This window comes from Coenobita brevimanus, chromosome 52 (assembly GCF_032717465.1).
Source record: "Coenobita brevimanus isolate Jiangsu-jjx chromosome 52, ASM3271746v2, whole genome shotgun sequence".
In the NCBI taxonomy this organism is placed as follows: Eukaryota; Metazoa; Arthropoda; class Malacostraca; order Decapoda; family Coenobitidae; genus Coenobita; species Coenobita brevimanus.
The window spans coordinates 380,967-405,620 of NC_137005.1; the positions used below are offsets into that span (position 1 = coordinate 380,967).

The 24,654-nt window shown below is 41.2% G+C and overlaps 1 protein-coding gene across 1 annotated transcript in view; it reads left to right on the plus strand.

The window, feature by feature from the left end:
• LOC145400362 (zinc finger protein ubi-d4 B-like) overlaps positions 1-24,654 on the plus strand; it is an 80,937-nt gene that overhangs the window by 23,719 nt on the left and 32,564 nt on the right. Inside the window, exon 6 of the mRNA XM_080272867.1 lies at positions 7,749-7,808. Within this exon, the coding sequence (XP_080128993.1) occupies positions 7,749-7,808 (60 nt within the window). The remainder of the gene's footprint in view (positions 1-7,748; positions 7,809-24,654) is intronic.

Below are 24,654 nucleotides of genomic sequence, written 5' to 3' on the forward strand. Positions count from 1 at the left end.
TCCCTGTTTCAACCCAACTTTCAAAGAGAAAAATTCACTTAGTTCACCATCCACACGCACTGCAGCCTTCGCACCATCGTACATACTCTTCACAGCATTCAACAACTTCCCATCCACTCCATATATTCTTAACACTTTCCACAATCCTTGTCTATCCACCCTGTCATATGCTTTCTCCAAATCCATGAAAGCCGCATACAACTTCTTTCCCTTCTCTAGAAACTTTTCCACTAAAGATCTAAGAATGAATATCTGATAAACCTCCTCAACTACCTCTTACTGCCTTCGTATCAGCAGCGCTATCCAGCATCGATTTCTCTATGAACACATAATCAGTCAAGCTCCTTTCAACATGATCTCCGTTCCCTCTGTACCATGTATATTATTTATTTATTTATTATTTTATTTTTATTTATTTTAATGCTAGGAAGAAGGAACCAAAGGCCACGAGCCTGCAAACTGTTCCTTCCAAGAGAAAAACAAGATACAAGAGAGCCAAATTCAAGATCCGATCATATCGAGATGCTTGGGCACGCTGCGTTTGAAAGACTCGAAATCACAGGAAGCAGAAAATACAGACAGAGGGAGACAGTTCCAGAATTAACCTGTTGCATAAATGAAGGACTGGGAGTAGTGGTTAACTCATGCATTAGAGAGTTGGACAGAAAAGGGATGAGAGTTTGTTGCTTGGCAGGTGCTACGCACCCGTTGTAGTGGTGGAGGAATGCATGCAGACAGTTCAGAGGAGCAGTGACCATTGAAGTAGCGATAGAAAAGAGATAAAGATGCAACAGTGCAGCGAAGAGACAGAGGTTGAAGGGAGCCAGTAAGAGGAGGAGAGTTGATGAGACGAAAAGCCTTTGACTCCACCCTTTAGAGAAGAGCTGTATGTGGGGAACCTCCTCACACATGAGAGTTGTACTTCATACAGGGGCAGATAAAACCTGTGTATAAGGTAAACACCTGTGCAGGGGTAAAGGAGGAATGGAGTCAGCTTAGCACACCTAATCTCTTGGAAGCAGATTTTACGAGATGTAATATGATCTTTCCAAGGTAAGTCCCGAGTGAATGAAACCCCAAGCATGTTTGAAGACGATACAGGATTAAACTGAATATTATTAAATATTAGTGGGAACACCTGTGGAAGATTTTGTCGGGTTGATAGGTGTAAGAACTGGGTCTTTGATGCATTAAAATCAACCAGATTATTTTTACCCCAGTCAGAGATACGAGCCAAGTCAGACATAAGGTTTGCCATAGCCTCATCCCTTTATCTGTTGGAGTAACTGCTGAGATGGACGTTGCAGGAACCGAATGGCAAGGTGGAAGTTGGAACCATCAACGTAAGAGTGGATAGGGTTAGAAGTACAGCTTAGAAGGTCATTGATGAATAAAAGGAAGGGAGTTGGTGGTAGGACAGAGCCCTGAGGAACAGCACTGTTGATAGATCTAGGAGGAGAACGATGACTGTCTACAACAGCGGCTATAGAACGACTAGAAAGGAAGCTATAGGTGAAAGCACAGATATAAGGATAGAAACCATAAGAGCGCAGTTTGGAAATTAGAGTTTTATGCCAGATTGAATTGAAAGCCTTTGAGATGTCAAGTGCAATGGCAAAGCTTTTGCCAAAGTTCTGAAAGGAAGATGACCGGGAGTCTGAAAGGTAGATGAGAAGATCGCCAGTGGAGCGCCCCTGACGGAACCTATACTGATGATCAGAAAGAAGGTTGTGATAGGAAAGATGTTTTAAAATTTTTCTATTAAAAATTGACTCGAAAACTTTTGAGATACAGGATGTTAAAGCGATTGGAAGATTGTTAGAGGGTTGGGAATGGTAACCCTTCTTTGGGACTGGCTGAATGAGAGCAAACTTCCAGCAAGAAGGAAAGATACAAGTTGATAGACAAAGGCAAAAGAGTTTACCTAGGCAGGGTGTAAGCACAGAAGCACAGTTCTTGAGGACAACAGGAGGGACCCCATCAGGACCATATGCTTTGTTCATATTGAGGCCTGTGATGGCAGAGAATACATCAGCTGAAGAAATTTTAATGTAGCCTTGAGGAAGTCAGAGGGGGTAAGTGATGGAGGAATAGCACCGGAATCGTCTAAGGTGGAGTCGGAGGAGAATGTTTGAGCAAAGAGATCTGCACAGTAGAAGAAATAGCTACAGAACCATCAGAGTAGAGAAGAGGAGAGAAGGATAATGAGGTAAAGGTGTTAGAAAGGTTTTTGGCAAGGTGCCAGAAGGAGCGGGAAGAATTCTAGTTAGAGAGTTGAGAGCATTTATTACGGATGAAATTATTTTTAGCAGAGCGTAGAACAGACTTAACACGATTCCGGGCAGAAATGTATAAAAGATGTGATTCAGGGGTGGGTTGGCTCTGGTACCTTTTATAGGCCCTCTCCTTGTTGTAGACAGCATTAGAACAAGTGTGATTAAACCAAGGCTTTCTTGCATTCGTCAAAGGATATGTGAAATGAATGTATGCTTTCATGCCTGAAAGAATAACCTCCGTAACGCGCAAGGCACACTGAGATGGCTCCCGACCATGGAAGCGTTAATCATTCCATGGAAAATCAAAGAAGTACTGCCTGAGGGCCTCCCAATCTGCAGCACCAAAGTGCCACAGACGACGTTTCTTTGGAGGGTCCACAGGCCGTACCGGAGCGATAGGACAGGGTAAGGTAATAAAGTTGTGATCGGAGGAGCCCAATGGAGAGACAAGATTAACAGTGTAAGCGGAAGGATTAGTTGTGAGAAAGGGGTCAGGTATGTTGGAGCTCTCTCCAAGGTGGTCAGGGATACGGGTAGGGTGTTGTACAAGCTGCTCTAGGTCATTAAGGATAGAAAAGATGTAGGCTTGTTCTAAGGTGGATCAGTGAAAGGAGAGGAGAGCCTAAGGTGGTGGTGAACATTGAAATCTCCCAGAATGGAGATTTCAGAGAAAAGAGAAATGAATAGAATGTGTTCCATTGTAGAAGTTAGATAGTTGAAGAATTTTTGATAGTCAGTCGAATCAGAGGATAAGTAAACAGCACAGATATATTTAGTCAGAGAATGACAGGAAAGCCGAAGCTAGAGTGTAGAGAATTCAGAAGAATGAAGTTCAGGAACACGAGAGCAAGATAAGTTGTTGCGTATATATACACCAGCCACCTTTGGCTTTGAAGTGAGTATAGAGAAAGTAGGAGGATACAGAATAGCGTTTGCTGTCAGTTGCCTCAGACAGCATAGTCTCAGTCAGGAAAGGAAGGTAAGGTTTAGAGGAGGAGAGATGGTGCTCAACAGAGTGAAAGTTAGAGGAAAGGCCGCAAATGTTGCAGAAATGAAGAAGAAGTGAGTCAGATAGTGGTTCTAGGCAGCTCAAGTTGTCACCGGGAGAGGGGCGGACAGTGGGGGCATTTATGCCCCTACCCCCCGGGACTCTGAGGCTGTTTTATCTGAACCCATGATTTGTTTTTACATTTTGGAAAAAGAGGTGTGGTGTGTAGTGTGCATGTAGTTTGGTGCTGACAGTTAGAGAACTTGTATTGGAGAGCATGCTGGCCTACTCTCTGTGTTACTGAGACACTGAAAAAGTTCAGCAAAGGGAGATGGTCAGGAACTAATCCTGAGGGCTGATGAAACATAAGCTCCAGCTCTGCCTGTCATCAGCTTTCCATCCATCTTTGTGTTTTAAATCCGAGTTACAAATGCACAACCTCCTTTCCTGACACATGTCCTTCAGTTGCCTCCCATTATCATTCTCTCCTGGTACTCCATTATTACCCTTTGTGTTACTCACAGGACCAGCACCTACTTTGCCATTCATATTGACCATTACGGTCACTTTATAACTCCTGGGCATTTCTACTACTTCATCCTGCTCATCCCCAAACCTGTCTTTCTCTGTCTTGCTCCTTTCATTGCATGGTGCATACGCTACAATCACTGCCGCTTTCACCTTCTCATACATGAACTTGACATACATACATCTTGAGCTAACACATTTGCAGTCTCTCATTCCACTCTGCCACACTTCATTTATCAACAAAGCAACTCCTTCCTTGCATCTTCCTCGTCCATTCATGCCCGATCTTACTCACTTTACACCCTCCCACTCCTCCATTTCACACCCTTTCATCTTAGTTTCACAGTGCTATCACAGCATATCTCACACCTTGAACACATTCACCACTTCCACCCTCTTACACTCCTCATTCACACCTCTCACATTCCACATGGCCATGCGAATCATCCCATTTGGTTGGGGCCCTGATCAGGTATTGGGCTCTCCAAGGCTGTCCAAACTTTTTGCCATAATTTAGTGATTGTAGATAGGAGTATCTGGGGGACACTTAACCTGGCCAGAAACCCTGTGTAGTAAATGGCTTCCTGTGTACAGACAACCATTTGGCTTGCCACTTTGTTTAGAGACCATAAGGCAACACTACATTGAATGAGTGGATGATGGATGCCCCCATCTGCCACAACATTATATACTGTACCTGCCCAAATCTCTAACGAAGTTAGTAAAAAAATGTAGTAGTGCATAAAGAGTATTAGTGTACAGTACTTTGTTTATTACTTGCATCACACTCAGACCATTAATTCTTCTTCATCTGTTTCCACTCAGACCATTAATTCTTCTTCATCTATTTCCACTCCATTTCTAATAGGCCTCTCCCCACCCTCATGACAATTCCACTTCCTCCCACCCATTTTGTCCCACCCTCACGACAATTCCACTTCCTCCCACCCATTTTGCCCTTGATGCCAGGTTCTTCACCCTCAAACAGTTTCATTTTAGGGGGTTATTTTGAAGTAAACATTTACTGCACTCAGTCCAGTGATTCTACAACACCCATCTTCACAGAGAACTGTGTAATTATTATTATTGTTTGTATACCATACCCATTTCTTTACCTCCCATCCCCACCCCGATGGTTTCATGGCATGACACAGGTCATGGAATGTTTTTATTACTGTTATTGTATACTGTACAGATATTGAATATGCAGATATAGTCACTGTTAAGAAAAGCATGAATGACGGCAAACAGGTTTTGTCGTACTATGTCAGAAATAAAGAGTGAAGTACTGTATCATAGTAATATATTTCTGTAGAAAGGTAGGGAGGAGTAAAGTTATGATCTTCAAGAGAAATGAAGTCAGTGAATGTACGGTGGGGTTGGACGAGGAGGAAATGGAAAATATGCATGCATTTAAGTACTTGGGTAGTGTGATGAGTAAGGATGGAAGTATAGAGGGTGAAGTGCTTGAAAAGGTACAACAAGGAAGAAAGGTTGCTGGTTCCTTGAAAGCAGTGATATGAAACAGGGAAGTGAGCGTGAAAGTGAAAAAGTTACTATATGACAGTACAGTATTGTGATACCAACTCTGACGTATGGAAGTGAAGCTTGGACCTTGTTGGAGGGACAGAAGTCGAGTGAGAGCAGTGGAAATGAGTTATTTGAGAGGAGCATATGGAGTCACATGGAGATACAGACTGACAAATGAGGAAGTAAAGGAGCATTGTGGTGTGGATGTGGATGGTATAGGAAGCATTAGGAGAAATACACTGAGGTGGTTTGGCCATGTGGAGAGGATGGAAAGTGAGAGACTGATGAGGAGAGTATGTGAGTGAGGTGGAGGGGGGGAGTGGAAGGGGGAGGCCAAGGATGAGATGGAGGGATGGAGTGGAAAGGTCAGAGGGGGTCTGAGCTGGCAGCAGGCTAGTGAAATGGTGAAGGACAGGGCGACATGGAGGAGATTTGTTTGTGGCCACCCCTTATGGGATTAAGGCTTCTGACAATGGATAGATAGAAAGATAGAAATCAAGAAATTGTACTTTGCCAGGTTGTGATACTGGTATATCTGATACATCAGTTATAGTTTTTTGTACTTCAGATCTGAAAATTATTGTTTTATAGGATATTCCTAGCCCATGGATTGCGAATCACAGCTCAGGCTGTGCTAACCTTCCAGTAGCCGTGCATCGCAGTTCACTACTATGTAAAGATACTGTAGAGAGTTTTTTTTTTTTTTTTTTTTTTTTTTTTTTTTTCCGGATGATGCCCTGAAAGTTTATCTTCAAGTTTATAGTAAATGAAAACTAAAAAAAAAAAATTTTTCACCACACCACCCCTACACAAACTTATGCATGGCGCAACGCAGAGACGGAAAGAGAGAGTTTTTTTTTTTTTTCTTTTTCTACCAGATGGTGCTCTGGATGTTTATCTTCAAGTTCAAGTTTATAATAAAAAATTTTTTTTTTTTTTTTTTTTTTTTTTTTTTTTTCCGGGGATGGGATATAAAAAAGGTAATTGCGCAGCCCACGGGTTGAATTTGCTAAAGTAAAAGTTTACTAAAAGAAATAAGTTCTCTATCTTACTCTTTAACATATCCAGTGTTATACAGTATTCTATTACAGTGGGGAGACAACACTGCTTGGGAAGATATTAACTTGTAATCCTTAGCCATAATTGTGTGAACTGAATGTTGCTTAACCCTTTAACCGCGGGCATTGTTTTGGCCTGACTGCCCTCTCCCGCGGGGGTTTCAGCCAAATGTAAACAAACTTTAAACCTTAATAACTCTGCACAGAATAAAGCTAGAGAAAAAAATAAGGTACCATTAGAAAGTACTAACCTTCAGCTTTCCATTGATGTAGGTTTCATGACTCTGTTGACTTTCATAGGACGGGCAGTGCCGTTAGAAGTGAGGGGTGTAAAATCACTATTTTTCGCTCACACACCATTACCTTCGCTCATACACCATTACCAAATGCCAACCTCATTCTGATAATAATACTATAAACATATATGAACACTGCACATACGATAAACACCCACTCTGTGTTCACTGAGGCAGGTAAAAGGCACTGTAATTACCCGCACTTCACTGCCACATCAGCGGTGTTGTAATCACTATTTTTCGCTCACACACCATTACCAAATGCCAACCTCATTCTGATAATAATACTATAAACATATATGAACACTGCACATACGATAAACACCCACTCTGTGTTCACTGAGGCAGGTAAAAGGCACTGTAATTGCCCGCACTTCACTGCCATGTCAGCGGTGTTGTAATCACTATTTTTCGCTCACACACCATTACCAAATGCCAACCTCATTCTGATAATAATACTATAAACATATATGAACACTGCACATACGATAAACACCCACTCTGTGTTCACTAAGGCAGGTAAAAGGCACTGTAATTGCCTGCACTTCACTATCACATCAGCAGTGTTGTCACTCACACAGCTGGACAGATACTGATGCGTGTTTGGTCCGGGGTGGGATGGGGGGCCCAGGGGGTGGGAGGTGGGGCCCCAGGGGGGGGAAGAGGGAGGTGGAGGTCGGCTGGAGTGAAAGAACTTAATAGCTACTCTCCCTTGAAACAATTGGCGCACGGAAAAAACGCTGGGTATTCAAAATATTCACAAACATTCGAGAATGACACCCGCGGTTTGGTCCAGTTTTTGCAGTGTCATTCTGGAATGACACCCGCGGTTAAAGGGTTAAAGTATTAATTATAGTACTGTTAATTGTATATGTATTGTAACCTCTGTTTCTCCCTCTAACACTTTACAGTTCTTGCTTCAGTTGCACAAAGGGTTGTAAGGACCAGTTGATCTGTGGGTGTTTGCTGTCCCTTTTTTTACTTTAAATTTATCACCTTCAGGTATTTTGCCATATGCTTGCCAACCTTTCTTCCTGACTCTAGTGAACTTTTTGTTTATGCTTACATTGAGGCTGCTGGTGGATTGCCTAAGAAGGCCAACAAAAGGAAATCTTCCGAGAATAATGCACAGGTATGTATTGTTGTATATATTTTATGTTTCCAATAGTGCTGCAAAATGTTTTAAATCAATTTTTTTTTTTTTTTTTTTTTTTCCCTCTCCCCCTAACGTGAACGACCCTTTTTTGATGAAAGATCCATATTCACTACATTCTTATTGTTACTGAATTCTTGACAGATATAATCCAGTTCAAAGACTGCACTCGACATACATGAATATAGCCTTCAGGCCATAATTTAATGTGTACAATAGCATTTAAAGTAGCTGGGTACATGTTTGTTGGTGGCTGCTTTAAGGAAAACAGATGCAGCATTCCATGGGTGCTACTGAAACTGATAAAGCATTTTTGGAAACATCATTTCCAGGTTCCAGAGTAATTGTAATTTGAGAATCTAACTTGGTCATAGATGAAGTGAATTTTGGATCTGTTACTGTACTAATGCCGTGCCATCAGCAGCTTCTGACATTTTCAGCTGTTGTTTACAATCAGAAATATATTATGATACCCTCTTTGTCCATAATTTTCCCTCTGTTGTGCATGCCGCTTTTTATTTTTTTTCTATAAATGAGAAGATGAAAGTGACGGTGATTGTAGTGTATGCACCGTGTGAGGACAGGTGTGAGAAGACAGGTTTTGGGATGAGCTGCATGAAGTACTGTAGCGGGAGAAATGCCCAGGAGCTAATAAGTGATTGTAATGGGACATATGAATGAAAGAGTAGGCACTGGTCCTGAGGATGGCATAATGGGTTGTAATGGAGTACCAGGAGAAATGATAATGGGAAACGACTAGATATGTGTCAGGAGAGGAGGTAGTGGATTTGTAACTCGTATTTCAAACACCAAGATGCACATAAATAAACATGGTATAGAGGAAACGGGGATCGTGTTCAAAGAAGCCTGATTGAGTATGTGCTTGTAGAGAGGTCGATGATGGGAATGGTTGCCTATACGAGGGCCATGAGAGAACGATTTGAAGGTCTGTCAGGCCATATGATTGTGGTATGCATGATCAAGCTGAGAGGAGTGAGGTGGATCAGGAGAGAGAGGAGCAGTCAGGGAGAAAGACTGAAAGTTGAGAAGCTGAGGATCAAAGAAATGGCAGATGATTACAGAACCAAAGTAGAGGAGGAGTTAGAATCAGTGAACTGGATTGAAATAGATCTGGACAGCCTGTGGAATGCATATAGGGATTGCTTAGTTAGGAATGCTAAAGCAGTGTGTGGTGTGGCAAGAGTAACAACAAAGAAGAAAGGTATGGCACGGTGGGATGATGAGATTAAGAGAATGATGGAGGAAAGAGGAAGAAGTGGCAAAAGTGGTTACAGGGCATGGGTTCATTTGAAATAAGAACTGCATATATTGAGATCAAGAAGCACATAAACAGACTAGTGAAGAGGAAAAAAGGAGGCAAATAATGATCTAGGAAGAAAAATGAATGCAAGCTACTCTGAAAATAGGAAGTTATTCTGGAAAGAGGTGCAGAAATGTAGAAATGAAAGCAGAAAGAAATGTGATGGTGTGAAGGATGGAGGTGGTAGATTGTTAACCCATGGGGATGAAGTAAGGACCAGATGGAAAGAACATTTTGAAATCCTGATGAATGGGAATAGAGAGAGCAGAGTGGCTGTAAATGTGACTGTTTTTGGGGGTGAGCAGAGAAGGAATGCAATGCCAGGAGACATGACACTCGCGCAAGTGAAGAGTGCTGAGAAGCAACTGAAAAATGGGAAAGCAGCTGGGGTTGATGAGGTGTATGCAGAGATGATTAAGTGTGTGGAGAGAGTGGAAGTGCTTGTTGGAGATATGTAAGAAGGCATGGATGAGTGAGACTGTGCCAGCAGAGTGGAAGAAGACTGTGATTGTACCCCTGTACAGAAATAAAGGTGAGTGAAGTGACTGTAAGAATTATTGTGACATAAGTTTATTGAGTGTGGTAGGGAAGTTATATGGAAGAATTATTATAGAGAAGGTAAGAGGGATGTCAGAAGTCCTTGTGAGAAATGAACAGGGTGGCTTTAGGAGTGGGAGAAGATGTGTGGATCAAATATTTTCAGTGAGACAGATAACAGAGAAGGCTTGTGAGAAGGACCATAAGGTGTTTATGGCATTCATGGATCTGGAGAAAGCATACAACGAAGTGGACAGAGAAGAATTGTGGAAAGTTCTGCTCATGTACGGTATTGATGGTAAGCTGCTAGGTGCCATCAGGAGTTTTTATGATGGCACTGAACCATGTGTAAAGATAAATGGGCTTTTAAGTGAATGGTTCACAATCGGTGTGGGCGTGTGACAAGGTTGTGTGATGTCCCCATGGTTGTTCAATATATGTATGGATGGTGTGATGAGAGAAGTAAAAACACAAGTAATGGAGAGAGGGATGGCGTTGGTAATGAATGGTGATGGATGGAATATCTCAAATTTGTTGTATGCTGATGATGCAGTACTGCTTGCAAATACCGGACAAGAACTTGGTCAGCTAGTGCAGAGCTTTGCTGATATCTGTGAGCATTGTGCATTGAGAGTAAATGTAAAAAAGAGTAAAGTAATGGTTATTGAGAGAGAAGGTGACTCCCAGTGCGATGTTACAGTCAATGGAGACAGACTGGAACTGGTGAGAGAGTTACCTGGGTACAGTGATAGAAAAGAGAGGAAAATGTGCAAAAGAAGTTGAAAATAGAGTGACACAAGGAAGAAAAGTAGCTGGTGCAATGAAGGCCTTGATAAGAAACAGAGGCTTGAGTGTTGCAGCTGCACGAGGCTTACATGAAGGAGTGTTAGTTCCAACTGTAACATATGGATGTGAGACAATGGTGTGGCATAAAAATGAAAAGTCAAGAGTAAGGGCGGTGGAGATGGGACTGCTGAGCAATCCATGTGGAGTACAGAGGGTGGATAGAATACGAAATAATGTGATTCGTGAAGGAAGTGGAGTGAGGAATTCGGTGGAAACCAGAATCGAAGTGAGTGTACTGGGATGTTATGGTCATGTGGGGAGATTGGATAACAATAGAATGGTGAAAATGGTATATCTGAGTGAATTTGAAGGAGGGAGGAGGCGAGGTAGGCCAAGGAGAAGGTGGAGAGATATGGTGGACGAGGAAGAGAGGTTTGAAAGTCGGTGAGGCTAGGGAACTGACACGAGATTGAGCTGGCTGGATGAATGTTGTAAGCAGTGCATGATCAGGGATTTGGCACCCCTTTTTAACGTGGCAGTGTCCGGATTGACTCTCGGATATGTTTATGTGAAGGTACAAAACGTGATGAATGTTTTTGGCGTATCCGATAGAGCCAGGATTCCGAGGGCTTGAATGATGAGTGAATGGAAGCGTTAGCCCATTGGATTGGGCAGATTTGGGCTGTCTGGACATTGCTACTCCTCACCTTGCCGTAGGTTGGGAAATGAGGTCCAGATGATGATGATATAAATGTCTGACTGGGATTGGACTTCTCAGTCCATTCTCTAAGGCCAATCAGTCCTTGTTTTCATGGCATGCCAGCATCATCCCTTCAACTTCAGTACTGTTTTCCAACCACATTTTTTTATATTTGGGAATGGTGTATTGGCACTATTAAGGGTATTTTGGTAGACGTCGGTGGTTGAATGGTTAGTATCGGTGACTGCAAAGTTGTCAGTCCATTAGCACCCAGGTTTGAATCCTGGTGCGGGTAGCTGGCATCAACCCATGTCAGATATTCAATCACCCTTTATGGAATGGTAGGTAACATGAATACTTTGGGTAATTCCGAGGAGAGGTAACTTTGGTAACCTGGATGATTCATTGGCCTTATATTCCAGGATACTGAGTAAATAACTCACCACAGGCTCAAATATCTAAGTTCTGGAGATGAGCACCATGGCTTAGTGTTTCATGACATTTGCCCCCCACCTTTACCTATGCAAACTGAATCCTATTAGTATCTTACATGATGCACTGGATTTGAAACCTTCAGTGTTTAGGTTATGAGATTAGCATTATGGCCACTTTGCCACACATCGAGGTTTTACTGTATTACAGTACATATTGTGCTATGACTGTATTAATACCTATAACTATTACATATTGTGCTATGACTACATTAATGCCTATATGTGGCTTGGTCATGCCAAATTGCCGTACCTACGTCCTATCATTGTAGTGTGTTACAATCTACACAGTGTACAGGAATACACGACAAAATTAATTTAAATACTAATGTAAATACATGGTATTCATCATGAAATTGTAAAATTGAATTTAGTAACATAATTGCACAGTATAATAGAGATCGTCAGTATGGGTTCCGTCAGGGACGCTCCACAGGCGATCTTCTCACCTACCTTTCAGATTCCTGGTCATCCTCCTTTCGGGACTTTGGCGAAAGCTTTGCCATTGCACTTTACATCTCAAAGGCTTTCGATCAAGTCTGGCATAAATCTTTAATTTCCAAACTGCCCTCTGACGGTTTCTATCCTTCTATCTGTGCCTTCATCTCTAGCTTCCTTTCTGGTCGTTCTATAGCCGCTGTTATAGACGGCTATTGTTCTTCTCCTAGATCTATTAACAGTGGTGTTCCTCAGGGCTCTGTCCTATCACCAACTCTTTTCCTTTTATTCATCAATGACCTTCTAAGCTGTACATCTAACCCTATCCACTCATACGTTGATGACTTCACCCTTCACCTTTCCATTCGATTCCCACAACATCCATCTCAGCAGTTACTTCAACAGGCAAGGGATGAGGCTATGGCACACCTAATGTCTGATTTGGCTCGTATCTCTGACTGGGGTAAAAATAATCTGGTTGTTTTTAATGCATCAAAGACTCAGTTTTTGCACCTATCAACCCGACAAAATCTTCCACACGTATACCCACGTATGTTTAATAATACTCAACTTAATCCTGCATCATCATTGAACATGCTTGGGGTTTCATTTGCTCGGGACTTGTCTTGGAAAGATCGTATTACATCTCTTGTAAAATCTGCTTCCAAGCGATTGGGTGTGCTAAGCCGACTCCGTTCCTTCTTTACCCCTGCACAATTGTTGACTCTATACAGGGGTTTTATCCGCCCCTGTGTGGAGTACAACTCTCATGTATGGGGAGGCTCCCCACATACAGCTCTTCTCAATAGGGTGGAGTCAAAGGCTTTTCGTCTCATTAACTCTCCCCCTCTTACTGACTCCCTTCAACCTCTGTCTCTTCGCCGCAGTGTTGCATCTTTATCTCTTTTCTATCACTACTTCAATGGTCACTGTTCCTCTGAACTGTCTGCATGCATTCCTCCACTTCTATGACGGGCGCGTAGCACCCGTCTAGCAGCAATCTCTCACCCCTTTTCTGTCCAGCTCTCTAATGCAAGAGTCAACCGTTACTCCCAGTCCTTCATTTATGCAACAGGTCAACTCTGGAACTGTCTCCCTCTGTCTGTATTTCCTGCTTCCTATGATCTCCAGTCTTTCAAACGCAGTGTGTCCAGGCATCTCGAAATGAATGGATCTTGAATTTGGCTCTCTCTTGTATTTTGTTTTTCTCTTGGAGGGAACAGTATTGCAGGCTTATTGCCTTTGGTTCCTTCTTCCTCACATAAAAAAAGAAAAAAAAAAAAAAAAAATACTGTCTATATTTGTACAGTAGCAATAGAATAGCAAGTCAGCAGTAGTCAATCGTATCAAGAGTCAGTCATCTTTGATGTACTTGCTATTTATTTATATGAAACATAGTAATTTGATTACATATTATAAAATGGATATATGTATACTGGCTTCAGTCTGTTGTGCAGTATATATTCAGATTCATACTATACTATATGTAACCCCATGTTTTTGTTATTTTTCACATAATACATATACAGTATTTAGACAGTTGGCCTCACTTGTAACGCATAGCTTTAAGTATTGTTTCCAAGTTTTCAATCCCAGCTTGCATTCTGCACATAGCCAATATTAATATAGCAAATATGATGGAGACAGTGATAAGGACTGGAGCTGGATTATAAGCATGATATGGATTGAACGTAATCCTACTATATTCCTCCTAATGTTGCATTGTTTGTTTGATTAGTTCTGTGGTTTCAAGCTGAGGTGAAGTTAACTCAATATAGTATACTTACAGTATATTGAAATTCATCTTAGGTAATGGTTGGAAGAACTTACGTGTGTGGTTTATAATAGCATAGTGGTTTCTTTTAAGTAAGTTGGACAATGAAGGGGTTAGTATTGAACAGTAATCTGGTGATATGTATAAACCAGATGCTTATGTATGGGTTGGAGGTTTGTCCGGGCAGGTTACAAAAACTGAAGTATTTTAAGTGAAATAGAAAAACTGTGAATGTCCAGTGAGTTGATGATGAATGAGTTTATCTTGAGCAAATATGGAGTTGCAATGATGATGGATGTTGTGATTCATTATGATAACCATTTCACAAGGGACTGTCTCAGCTGGCTGAAACGTGAAGATATACACAGGACAAAGGTGAAATGCACGTAGTGATGTGCGACATTTATTTTCAGTTGTTGTTTCACTAACAAAGGCAAGAGGGTACTGTTTATTGGAGACTATGATGACTTTTGTTTTGGTGTTGATGGTGACTAATGAGTCTTCTTTTTTAAGAGGAAAAGGGTATATTTGATGGACCTTGAAAAAATCATCTGTTATGAATGGGACATGAACCACTACTGATTTTCTTGTGTGTGTTGCTTCTAAGTATGATAATAGAACATCAGATCCCTTTTCTCAAACAAAGGCTTCAAGCCATGCTTATCTATGCCATGACTGATTATTTGATGTGGTTATGAATTGGAAGTAAATTAATGGTGATCCTACCTTTACCAGTTATAGGAATTTCTTTCATGAAAGCTTGATAACGAGCTCTAGTATTGTCTACTTGATGTATGATTATGTCAGTATATTCCATGTCCACCGAGAATATTAAGAAAAGTGTCATATTCCCTTCCAGTACATTTACTTTCTCCACAATTTCCTGACTTGATTTCTCTGTCTTTCGTAGGTTCTTTACAGTCGCCATCATTACACTGTTCTGGGTATCAGCTAGCCTACAGTATGTTGGTATGAGAGAATTTTTGCAATCATGTTCATCATCATCATCATCATCATCATCATCATCATCATCATCATCATCATCATCACTGAATCCTGTGTTGCTCCATGAGGAGCATAGGAGCCCAGGGCTAGGCAAGTTGGTCCTGACATTTAAGATGAGAGTGACCAGCCTCACTCATCCTTGAGTGGCATTGTAATCAATAAACCCCAGCCAACCCTTGGATATAAACCTGCACCGGCTCAATCCAACTGGAGTGCCATAATTTCCCATTAGACCACCAGGCACCATAATTTGGTTATATGGTTACCACCTAGTGCAGTAAATGGTTTCCTGGTGTACAGGAAACCATTTGGCTTGTCACTTAGTGTTGCGTCATCAGTAGGCAGGAGGAAGAGAAAGGAATGAAGGAATGAAAGAAGAGGGAGTGTCAAGTCACCCTTAGGCAGAAGGAAGAGAAAGAATGAAGGAAAGACAGACAAGGAAGGAAGGAAGAGAGGAAAGGGCAGGCACCTGAGAGCAGCACTGTATCGTATGGGTGGATTATAATGGAAATATTTTCTTTATTGGCCAGTTCAGTGGTCTCCAAAGAAGTGTGACTGAGATGACCATCTAAAATCAGTGAAAGTGGATGTTTAAGTTTTTTCTGCAAAGCTTTTTGAAGAAATCATGGAAGATTGAGCTGTTCATCCATCCGGAATCTGAAACAGCACACTGAGTGTCATTGGTTTCCACCTAAAGATAATAAGAGGATCCAGTGCTGTATCATCAGCACAACATGTTGCAAGTACAGCTATATTTTCTCTGTTTGAACCTCATGTCAAGGAAAGACTCAATACTTCCTAGTGTTTTCATCATGGAAGTGTCGAGGGGAAAGCCTGTCTCTTCATGGCTCCTCAGACACTCTGGACGGTTTATAATTTGAAGCCTCATCATTTTATTCTGTAGGAGGTCATAGAATCCATAGATCACAACATGTGCATTATATACAAAAGTATTTATTGTATATATGCTTACATTATATCTGTGATTAGTGAAAAATCCCATAATCATCGTTATATCAGCACTTATGTTTTAATGAGACACTCAGCTTACCCTGCTATCAGTGTTAGGCTGATTGTCTTCCTTGGTAGCAATGTGTTTGTTCAGTAGCATGGTTGACATCTTGTATTTTTGGCATGTTGCTCATATTGAAGCAACTTCAGCCACTTCCTGGATAGCTATATTAACGGTGTCTTTGCTGTATGTTTTTTTTCATTTTTTCACTCTCATCTTAAATGTCAGGACCAACTTGCCTGGCCTCGGGCTCCTATGCCCCTCATGGGGCAGTGCAGGATTGGATGATTGATGGATGGATGGATATAAGTCTGCACCATTGTTCATGTCGTATTACTGTACAGTAAGCTTTCCTCCAACATGGTCTCACTGGACGCGCTTGCAATTATACGGGGTAAGTGCTGGGATACATGTAAGACAGCGTAAGATTAAAGAACCATTACGTAAACTATAAATTTACGCAAGAGAGACCTTTGAAAGGGCAAATCCTCGAACATTAGCACAGTGCGCACAGTTTGTTTTGATCATGTGGTCATGTGATTCGCTGTACTGCTTTTCCACAGTACTGTATTTGTAAGTTAAATATTTACTGTTCTGGTATGTACTTGTAAGTTAGAGCATTTAAATAAAGTTAAAGCATTAAATAAAGCCTTGTAACCAGTTAACCTGATTTATATGGTTACCCATGATCGGCGGATTCTGAGTCGTCAGTTTGCCGTCAGACAACTCACTGTCAGGACAATTCACATCCTGGACGATTCCCCGTCATTCTATAAATATACTTATTATTAATTAATCAATACATTAATAACTATATTTCAGGGGGATCCATCAAAGTCTATGTTCAGTTGCGTAGGCTTTGGATATTATTTATTAGGTGCACCTTTAGTCAATAATTTACTTGGTTTTTTCTCGCCGTAATCGCCTTTAAATTATATTGTAGCGTCACCCATAGCTGCCTTCATTGGTGACAGTGAATTGTCTTGTTATTTTTGTGACGGCGAATTGTCCCGAAACCGATTGGTGTCGGAATGTTACTTTGTGTTTACGTATTTGTATGTTGAAGTTTTGCTGTGCAATACTGTATTTGTAAGTTATAACATTAAATAAGCCTTCTAATCACTTAAAGTGCTTCATACTGATTACCAGTTGCAGATAACAGCAAAACACCACATTTAGGGAGCAAGATAAGGAGTAGTTAAAACTTGCGCAGTTTCACGCTGAACAAGCCACGGTTGGAACGAAACCCACGCGTTGGGGGCGAACTTGCTGTATATATATTGTCTGTAAATTAACCCGCCCCGTCCCGACCAATTTTCCATCACTGACTCCCCCCAATCCTGACCAATTATGGAATATTTTTTTTTGGCTCAAACCTCTGCTTTTGTTGTGAAACATCAAAAATTCATAGAGATATCGCTCACTTGAGGTTTAAAGTACTGGATACAGGTGGCAGTACCCCTTACCTTACTGGGTTTTCTATCAGGCTGGGTCCAAAGAAAACGAGTTCTATGGGAGGGTAACTATTCCACACGCCTCATAAACGGTATTTATTTATTTATTTGGTTCGAATTTATGTGCAGGACTAGAGTATATTGGTTTTCACACAGTAATATAGGCAATATAAGCATTGTTTCACTCACCAAACACATCAACATACCTGACCTTTTTTGGCAACATGACCTGATCATCATTTCAGACTGTTTCTTTCTCTAATGCTACGTAAATTGGGGGAGGTGGTGGCTGAATCGGTAGAGAGGCGGCCTGCAGTCCTAGTGGACCCAGGATCAAACCCCGGCTGGGGCAGGGAACAGTTTAAGGATTTGAATTTCCTTAAAAAAACAGACTTTCCTGATCTACCAGATGACCCGCCGACATGTCATAAAAATACCCCCGCTAATACCAATACATTAGTCCTGTATGAGACAGCCCTAGCATGTAGTCAATATGGATGGTGGGTGTTAATGCCGAAGTGGTGACATGTGGAGGTGTAGGGGGGCTACTGGGCCTCGGAATGGGTCACTACCCCCGAGAAATAGGCCCTGAAGCCTCTGCCCAGAGTCGGACACGTAAAAAAAAAAATAAATAAAAAATGTCCTCCACATTGTCATTGAGTGGGGAATCACTCTGGCCCTGAATATTGTACCATGGCATGACATGTCTTTACTGGCCAGGTCACTGGTAACAGGTGAATTGCCGAGACAATGGCGTGTTGGGGGGGGAGGTCATGGGTAAGGCATTGTCCCTGCCTGGCATCTTGTAGAGGAAGGTGTCCCGTGTATACGTACCAAAAATCACCCGCGAAAATTGAAAATTGTGCAAATTAGGGACCTTGCAAATGATGGATGTTTATATACGTCAACAGGACTGACAGTGACAAAATGTGTGGATGTATTTATAGTCAATGGGACATGGCAGGTTAAATATGAAAAAAGAAGCACCTTCGGCCACTTCTTGGATAGCTCTCTTATTGTCTTCAAATTAAATCTGAAAGAAAAAAAGAAGAATTTATGCAAATATGCACATAAAAACACATATTAATATGTATTTTCTCTTTGGGCAAAAGAAAGGCAGGGTGGAGTGAAAAAAAATCAGCATTTGAGGTAAGAAAATTTTAAGTTGGGGTAAGAAAAATATTAGTAACCTGACTTATTCTTACCCCACATATTGCATTTATTTGGGTTAAGAAAAAATCCCCCCACCCCCCTCTAAGGGGGTGTCCTAACTCATTGACTACCAAGGGGAGGGGAGGGGGGGGACTCTGAATTATTCTTACCCTAAGACCATGCTATTAAAATGATTTTTGGGAGGGGAAAAAATCAGAGATTGTGAAGATTGAAAGTTTTTGCAAACTTTTTTCTTATGGTTTCAGTAAAGTGTCAATAATGATCATGTTTTCTAATTATAACAATATGAAAAATATTGTTCCGAAACTAGAAGAGTTGCTTTAATATGATATGGCAGTAAAGTATTAAAATCTTCAAATATTGTAGGATTAAGGAGATGTTTCTTTTTTACCCCCAAACCACTCGTATTTTTCTTACCCCAGATCTGTACTAAGTTTGAAGTTGTTGATGATGATCCGTCAATGAAATAGTCAGTCTGCCAGCAATAATTACATGGCACGGGAGACCAAAGTTGACCCAGTTGTTATTTTCTTAACCCACTTTAACTACTGCTGTAAATGAATTTAACAAAAGGGTGAGAAAAATGCATTAATCACAGAAAATATAAAATCATTAATAAATGTGGTGAGAGAAAACACATTAATCACGGAAAATATAACATTATCAGTGAATGTGGTGAGAAAAACACATTAATCACCAAAAATGTCAAACTGTCAGTTTTTGTTGTTGCAAGAAAAAAAACCTGCTAATCACAGAAATTGTAACATTATCAATGAATGTGGTGGGAAAAACACATTAATCACAGAAGATGTAACATTATTAATGAATGTGGTGAGAAAAAACAGAAAATGTAACATTATCAGTGGATAGCTTGAGAAAAAACACATTAATCACAAAGAAATGTAACATTATCAATGAATGTGGTGTGAAAAAACACATTAATCACAAGGAAATGTAACATTATCATTTAATGTGGTGAGAAAAAAACACATTAATCACAGAAAATGTAACATTATCAATGGATAGCCTGTGAAAAAAACATGTTCATCACAGAAAATTTACCATTATTACTGAGAATAATTACCGATCACCCTTGGGGTGGAGGATGGTGATGGAGGCAAGGGGAGGCTCTGGGAGGTGGAAGGGAAGAGTAATGGAGATGGAAGGAGGGTTAGGTGTGCCTGAGGTGACATTAAGTTATATTTATTTACTGCATATTTAGGTGTTTCTTAATATCATCAGGTATTTTAATGCTCTTCGTGACAAAATCTTGTTGCATTAAGGACAAAATTTGAAATGCTTCTAGTGTGATAATCAAGTTTCCAAGTTTTGAGTTATCTTAAGCTTTATGTGTGAAAACTCTGTAAACTAAGGAATTCTGACCCAGAGGCTCTTACTGTGAGTGCAGGCTTTGAATTCCTCCATCTCTGCAGCAATTTGGTGTAAAATATTAGTTCTTATTCTATCTATCTATCAATCTATAGCCCGACGCCCTAATCCCGCAAAGGGTGGCCGCAGACAAAACGCCTCCATGTCGCTCTGTCACCCACCATTTGACTACCCTCCCCCCAACTCACCTCCCCCTCCCTCATATACCTCTCAACTCCATCCGTCTACCTCTCCCTCTCCCTCCCTTCACCACACCTACATACACCCTCTTAGTCAGTCTTTCATTCTTCATTCTCTTCACATGTCCAAACCACCTCAGTGTATTTCTCCTAATCTTCTCAACCACATCCACATCCACCCCACAGCGTTCCTTCACTTCTTCATTCGTCAATCTGTCCCTCCATGTCACTCCACATGCTCGTCTCAAGTAACTCATTTCCACTGCTCTCACTCTTGACTTGTTCCCCTCTTGCAAGGTCCACGCCTTTCTTCCATACGTCAGGGTAGGGGTCATAATACTATCATGCAGTGACTTCTTAACTTCCATACTCACCTCCCTATTTCTCATCACTGCTTTCAGTGAACCAACAACCTTCCTTCCTTGTTGTACCCTTTCACGCACTTCATCCCCCAAAGTTCCATCCTTACTTATCACACTACCCAGGTACTTGAATGCACTCACATTCTCCATATCCTCACCATCCAACCTCTCTGCACACTCTGTGACTTCATTCCTCTCAAACACCATAACTTTACTTTTGTTTGCATTAACTTTCAGATTCCTCCTCCTACACACTGTCCCAAATTCATTCACCAAACCTTGCAACTCCCATTCATCTTCACTCAACAATACTGTATCATCAGCAAACAGCAACACTGGAAGCTTCCAAATCTCACCCTCATTCATTAGAGCCACCCCGACATCCACTGCCCTACCCTGCACCTCCTTTACAACCCCATCCATGTATATATTAAACAGCCATGGAGACATGACACAACCCTGTTTCAGTCCCACACTGAGATCAAAGAACTCACTCAGCTCACCATCCACTCACACCGTAGCCCTAGCTCCCTCGTACATACTCTTCACAGCACTCAACAATTCCCCCTCCACTCCATATATTCTTAATACATTCCACATACCTTGCCTATCGATTCTGTCATAAGCTTTCTCCAAGTTCATGAAAGCAGCATACACTTTCCTTCCCTTCTCTAGATACTTCTCCACCAAACATCTTAGAACAAATATCTGATCTACACACCCTTTTCCCTTCCTAAATCCCCATTGTTCTTCTCCAACTAGCTCCTCTGTCATATGCCTAACCCCATCAATGAGTATTCTACCATATATTTTATCAGTCACACTAAGAAGGCAAATACCCCTATGATTACCACATACTTCTCTCTCCCCTTTTCCTTTGTATAAAGGAACAATTATACTTGATTTCCAGTCCTCTGGAACCCTTCCCTCTTCCCAAGCAAATCTACACAACTTTCATATCCACTTCACAACAATCTCACCCCCATACCTAAGCATTTCACCACACACTCCTTCAATTCCTGGGGCCTTTCCCAACTTAATCTTCTTCATTGCTTCCACTACTTCTGCCCTACTGATCTCTTCTTCCCTCCTCTCATCTCTTCTTCTCCCAGCCATTCCCCAACCACTTATACTCGCACTGCTGTCACTCTCTACATTCAACAAATCCTCAAAGTGCTCCTTCCATCTCCTCAGTTTCTCTCTCTTCTCCACCAACAATCTATTATTCCTATCATTCACTCCCCTACTATTTTCCCTTTCACACTGCCTTATTTTCTTTACCTCCTTCCAAAACAATTTCTTACTCTCCCTCCATTTCACACTCAGATTCCTCCCAAACTCTTCATCCACTTTCTTCTTACTCTCCTTCACCTGTCTCTTAACCTCCCTTCTCCTGCTCACATATACCTCTCTCTTCTCTCTCTCATCTTCTCCCCTACCTCTACTTGCTAACCATTCACTATATGCCTTCTTCTTTTGTTCTACAGCTCGTTTCACCTCATCATTCCACCATGCTGTCCCTTGCACACCCTTGCATCTCCTCCTCACTCCACAAACCGCCTCACACGCTGTGCCTATCTCTTCCGTGAATATCTTACATACGTCTTCCACCCCTTCCATCTGGCACGGGCAGGCCTCTCCATGTGCTCAGTACGCCACAATGGCACTGTGCAAAACGAAAATGAAAGGGTGTGAAGCAGAGGAGTGTGAGGGTGTGAACTGTGTAAGGTTGGGCATGAAGACACATGGAAGATGCAACAAAGGAGTTGTGTCACTGATCAGTGATGAGTGGCAGAGGAGATTGAAAGATTACAAGTGTGTCAGCTCATGATGTACAGTATGTATTTCAAGTTCCAGTTCAAAAAGTTGATATTAGCAATGATTATTACGTACGTGCCTTGCGACAATAGGGGTGAGACAGAAGAAGGTAGGTCTTGGGGTCAGCCAGATGAAACACTGTAATAGGATGGATGCCTATGAGTTAAACAGTGTTTGTGAAGGGTGACATGAATGAGAGAACTGTAAATGATATACAATAATGGGTCATTATGGGGTACCATGGGAGAGGTAATGGAAAGCAACTTAAGGTCATGTGTTAAGAAAGGAGTTTAAGCATTTGCAATTCATATTTGAAACACAAAAGTGCACACAAATGTAAATGTCACAGAAGGAATGGAGACAGTGCTGAAAAGAGCCTGAATGATTACATGCTTGTAAAGAGAACGATGCTTGGGAATATTGCTGATACGAAGGTGGTGAGAAGACAATACAGAGGCCATTTTATATTCTGATATGCAAGGTTAAGCTGAGAGGAGTGTGATGTATAGAGAGAGAGAGAAAGAGAGAGAGAGAGAAGCAGTCAAAGCACAAGCCTGGAAAAGGAGAGACCCTGATACAAAGAAGTGGCAGATGAATACCAGGCTAAAGTAGTGGAGGAGTTTGAGTAAGTGAATTGGGAGGAAATGGATCTAGACAGCTTGTGGAATGCATATGAGGAATGTTTAATTAGGAATGCCAGAGTGGTGTATGGTGTCATGATGTTAGTAACTAAGAAAAAAAGTATGATGATGGGATGAAAAGGTTAGAAAAGCAGTGGAGGAAAAGAGGAACAAGTAGCTAGACTGGTTGCAGGAATGGGATTTAAATGAAACAAAGAAGAGAATATGCCGAGGGTAAGAAGCATGTGAAGAGACTAATGAAGAGGAGAAAAGAGGAGGTAAATGATGATCTTCGAAGAAAAATGAATGCAAATTACCTTGATAATAGGAAGTTGTTCTGGATAGAGGTACAGAATGTATAAATGAAAGTGGAAAGAAGTGTGAAAGTGCATGGGTTGGAATTGGAAGAATACAAACCACTGGAAGTGAAGAAAAGAGCAGATGGAGAGGTTATTTTGAAAGGCTAATGAATGGGAATGGTGAAAGTAAAGCACCTGTAAACATGACTGGTTTTTGTGATGTGCATAGAAGGAATGTAGTGCCTGGAAACAAGACACTGAAAGTCGTGAAGAGTGCTGTGAAATGGATGAAGAATGTGAAGGCAGCAAGTGTTGATTGGGTATATGGACAGATGATTAAGTGTGGTGGACAGACTGGAATGAAGTGTTTATTAAGAGATATGTAAGAGAGCATAGATCAGTGGAACTGTACCTGTACAGTACAGTATAGTGAAATGCTGTGATTGTATCCATGTGCTCTACAATAAAGGTGAGCGAAGTGCATGCAAAAATTATCATAGCATAAATCTCTGTGTTGTAGGAAAAGTATATGAAACAGTTATCATAGAGGAAGTAAGTGATATATCACGAGGCATCATGAGTGACAAACAGGGTGGCTTTAGTTGTAGAAGATGTTTGGATCAAATACTTGCAATGAGATAGATACTGAAGTCTTGTGAGAAGGAGCATAAGGTTTTGTAGCATTTATAGATCTGGAAAAAAGCTTACAAGGTAAAGAGAAAGGGAAGATGGAAGGTTTTGCGTATGGTTTAGATGGTAAGCTCTTGAGTTCTTGTAACTGCTTGTATGATTGCAGAGAACCATGCATAAGGGTGGATGGACATCTAAATGAATGATTCACAATCAGTCTTGGTGTGAGAGAGGATTGCCATTTATAATGAATGGTAAAGGATGGAATATCTCAAATATTGGACAAGAGCTTGGTAGACAGGTGCAGAGTTTTATCGATGTCTGTGAGTGTTGTGCCCTGAAAGAAGATTTAGATATGGGTAAAGTGATAGTTGTTGAGGGAAAAGGTAACTCTCAGTGTGATGTTACAGCAAATGGAGAGAAACTTAAATTGGTAAGAGGGTTCAAGTGGTAGAGAAAAAGGTGTGTATATAAAGCAAATAGAAATTAGAGTGGTACAGGTAAGGAAAGTGGCTGGTGCTATGAAGGCCTTGATAACAAGCAGAGGTCTGAGTGTGGCAGCAATGAGAGGTTTGCATGAAGGAGTTTCAGTTCCTACACTAATGTATGAGTGTGAGACTGTAGCATAAAAAGCAGTGGAGATGGAGTAGTTGAAAAATGTGTGTGGATTGCAGAGAATGAGTAAGACAAGGAATAATGGGATTCATGAAAGATGTGGAATAAAGAAATCTGTGGACACCAGTCAAAGTGTGTGTGCTTGGATGGTATGGTCATGTGGAGAGAATGAGTGTGAATCGAGCATTGAAAAGGGTATATATCTGTGTGACTTTAAAGATG